General features: G+C 34.4%; 1 protein-coding gene across 1 annotated transcript; it reads left to right on the top strand.

Annotated features, from left to right (window-relative positions):
- The first annotated feature begins 2,588 nt into the window (after window positions 1-2,588).
- LOC122256969 (compound eye opsin BCRH1-like) lies at window positions 2,589-3,454 on the top strand. The gene is made up of 4 exons (XM_086547139.1): window positions 2,589-2,600; window positions 2,781-2,885; window positions 2,991-3,113; window positions 3,344-3,454. Exons 1-4 carry the CDS (start codon window positions 2,589-2,591, stop codon window positions 3,452-3,454), a joined length of 351 nt encoding a protein of 116 aa, XP_086403265.1.
- Window positions 3,455-4,190: the final 736 nt, after the last annotated feature.

Here is a 4,190-nt window from a genome sequence, read left to right as displayed (position 1 = left end):
GAGAGAGAGAGAGAGAGAGAGAGAGAGAGAGAAAGTGAAAGCAAGAAAGAGAGAAATTAAAAAAAGAAAGAAAGAAAGAAAGAAAAAAAAAACGAAAAAAGTGTACTCTGCTTTCCTGGCATATTTTTCATCTTCCCGGGGCGTTCAGGCTAATGAGATTAACCGAGCTCTTTGCGCGGAGGCAGAGGTATAAAGGCAGACTCCCGAGTGGGAATCTTCGCCGGGTGGTTTGCCAATCGATCCTTTCCCAAAGGGTTCGTCAAAGCACACCTCTTCAGTGGCTGGCCCAGTCCCTGGGGTGAGTCCGAGCCCGGGGGAAAATTTATGGTTTAATCTGCAAAACACACCGGGACTTCTTGGTAACACACCTGTTATCACGTATATTTTGCATACATACTTACATATATATACATATACAGTATATCATATTTTATATAAGATAATATATAATATATAATTAACATATATATAATATAATATATATATATATATATTAGATAAAAGATATATATATATATAATATATATATTAGTTTTATGCATACATATTAGCATATATATATATATATAATATATATATATTATTATATATATTTATATTTACATATACATATATAAATATATTAATAATATATATAAATATATAGATATATTTTGTAGATATATATGTAAAATATATATATAAAATATTTATATATAAATATATATATATATATATATATCTAATAATATAAAATTTTATATATATAAAAATATATATATGTGTATTATCGCATACATTTAATAATATATAATATATATATAATAATATAAGAATATATAAATAAATTTTTTTTTAAAATATTTATATATGTTTTGTGTAAAAATAATATATCATGCAAAATATACGTGTACGTATATCTATACATACATACACACACAATACACACGCAGGTATATGTAATGTAAATATAAAATATATAATACACAAACAATAATATATATATATATATATATATATATATATATATATATATATATACATGTATATTTTTATATATAATATAAATATATATAAATAAATAATAATAGATTTTATATATATATATATATGTATATAATCCCTTGAAATATAAAATGTATAAATATATATATATATATTTTATATTAAATTTAAATATATAATAATATATATAATATTAATACATATATAATATAAAAAATATAATAATATATAATAATATAAAAGATATATATATGCAATATATATATAGCATATAAATGGTGTGTTATATTACAGCCCACACACCAAAACATAAACATGTGTATATATATATATTAATATATTAAAATAATATATATATATATATATATAGTATATATATCATATATAAATATTATATATAATATATAATATATATATATATATATATATAAATATTACACACACCATACGTATACATTATAAACATGATTTAAATGCTACTTGTTGTTTTATTCCTGTCAATTATCTGATATCCATACAATCCAATTGAGTATCATGTAGGATATGGATACATTAAGAAAGGGGAACCATGGATATTTGGGTGATTTTACTTCAAAATATAGGATATAATAATGACACACTTTTCAAATAAAAAAAGAGTTGTTGGTTTTTTTTCGTACGGATATTTAGTGGGGATCGTGGTCATTATGTAAGAAATAAATTTAAATTTACGGAGCAACTAAGGACATGGATCTGTGTTAGGGTGTTCTTCGGTTATTTATGGGACATGTCGCGAGTCACACATGACTGAAGGGCAAGGTTGCGCGTGCATGCAAGGGTGGTGAATGCTGGGGGGGGTAGGCAAGGGAGGTAAATCCTCTAACTAGGTGGGTAAGTTGTGAAAGAGATTGAATCGGGGGCCTCCCCAAATGGAATGCAACAAAAGGGCTTAAAATGGGGAGTAGCGAGCTTTGTGTATATTGGGCGTCGAGAAACACCAGGATGCTCACAGGGGGCCGGACGTCGGGTGAGATACGGAAGCCCACCTGAAAGGGGAACTTTTCTTGTTCTCGTAGAAACCCGGTTTTGGTTTTGCCAAATTTTTTTCTTGAGATTGAGGAAGTGACCGGCTGCTGGCAATGTGTTTGGGGGCGGCCTACCTAAGTTTCAAGGTCCGCGCTCTAACCCACCATCCAGCTGTCCTCAATCTCCATCAAGCACTTCCTCATCAGGAAGGCCCCTGCTCCCGGAAACCTGAGGGCGGAGGGGGGAAGTCCACAGCCCACTGTGTTCCCAAAGATTTATAAAAATTGGGCCACCCTTCTTCGGTGGGAAAGGACATACTCCTGAGGGATGGCGTCGACTCTGGCTACAGTCTCGAACCTTATTACATAGCATCCTTGCTCTTGAAACTGTTCAAACGAATACCAGTAAACATTACGTTTTCACGCAGGTATCCTGGACTTTTCCTGCTCCTTCGACTAACCTGACCCGTGATGACAAACCTAAGAACTTAGGAATTAGCATCTTCCATCTTCGACTTCTGCATCCCTCTCTTCAACCGATCATCTTCTCACTACATTTCTATTGATGAAGGCCATCTCTTCGCTCACACGAGGGCAGCCATGAGGGAACAGGCAAAGAAGATGAACGTTTTCCAACCCCCTTTTTTCTGGTCAAAAAAAAAACAGGGGATAAATTTTGTTAAGATTCTCCCAATGCATATCCATATATGGATTTCTTATTCCTCTTTTACATATGTAAATATAATTGAAATATCAGTGATCTTTACTATATCTTTTCGCTACCCATGTCAGGATGCCCAGGCACAATCTGCTGAAGTGCGCATTGCCAAGGTCGCTTGCACCAATGTTGCTCTGTGGGTGGTCTGCTGGACACCCTACGCTGCCATCGTCGTTCAGGTCAGACCATACTATTATCTTGGAACATGTTTTTACTGATTATTTAACACTGAAACAGCTGTGAAGTTCATAGTTTCTTAATATGTTTTCTTTTTTTTCCTTCAGGGTCTGTTCTTCGACCAGAGCTCCATCACGCCCCTCGTGACCATGTTGCCTGCCCTTCTGGCAAAGTCTTCCGCCTGCTACAACCCCATCGTCTATGCCATCAACCATCCCAAGTTCAGAGTGGTAAGTCTAAGGGTATAGTTAGTAAATGGAAGGTTATAATGATGTATATAAAGTTATGTACGATGAAAATAGAGAGTAAAGAAGTGAATATTTTGACACCAGACTCGAAAATAACGCGATCACACATGCTGCATGAAAAAGATAGACTTAATCTATCAAAAACACGATTAAGATACAAGGCAGCATTTCTATGCAAGGCATCTAAAATGGTGACCTTTATCCACCTTCAGGCCCTCCAGAAGCAGATGCCCTGGTTCTGCATCCACGAGAACACCGAGACGTCCTCCTCCAAATCTGACACCACATCCGTCGACACAAAGGAAGCTAAGGAGGATGCTTAGATTCCCGGATCTACTGAAATCTTGGGAAGACCTAGTCAGCCAAAACTGTGAGAGGCTGTAGAGATCATGCGCCTCATGAATCGGACGGAATTTCTCATGATGACGGGCATTGTTTTTGGATTGTGGATTCAAACGCCGCCAACGTCACATATGATTGTATTGCTTAATGGCGTACTTTGATATGGACAAAATTTCCCTAGACGATAGTTAACCTTCCCTCCGGAAGAAATAAACCTTGCAACTAAGAGAAATCTTTGATCAGCAACTCAAATGCCTTCACATACACAACATACTGTTAAAATATAGATAAAAAAGTTAATAACTCGAGAGCTCACCATTGGATAATTTTTAATCAATTTAAAACAAACAAAGACCATCTGTGCAAGAGAGTATTCAAAATGGCTGTGATCATCAATGGAACACTGATTTCCCTTTTTATAGACTTTATTCACACCTTAAAATTAAAATAGAGTTGATCCCTTTCAAGCTGAAAAAAATAGCATGTGACATCGCCCACTAGATGTTGATTCCTTTACAAAAACAAAATTGTTCTAGAATAATCACAGAATAAAGCTGCAAAGAACGTTACATGTGGAAATGGTTCACTGCAATCTAGAGTACAAAGATCCACCTCCGAATATTGCTTGACCATTCTAGAGTCCTCTTAAAGGGATGCTTCTCGTTCATCCGGATCCACTATGTTATTACAAGTAACGTTAACTATGGGCCAAAATAA

This window comes from Penaeus japonicus, unplaced genomic scaffold (assembly GCF_977035675.1).
Source record: "Penaeus japonicus unplaced genomic scaffold, GWHDUDI00000001_assembly GWHDUDI00000019, whole genome shotgun sequence".
NCBI classification, from domain to species: domain Eukaryota; kingdom Metazoa; phylum Arthropoda; class Malacostraca; order Decapoda; family Penaeidae; genus Penaeus; species Penaeus japonicus.
This window is presented reverse-complemented; position numbering and strand designations above follow the sequence as displayed.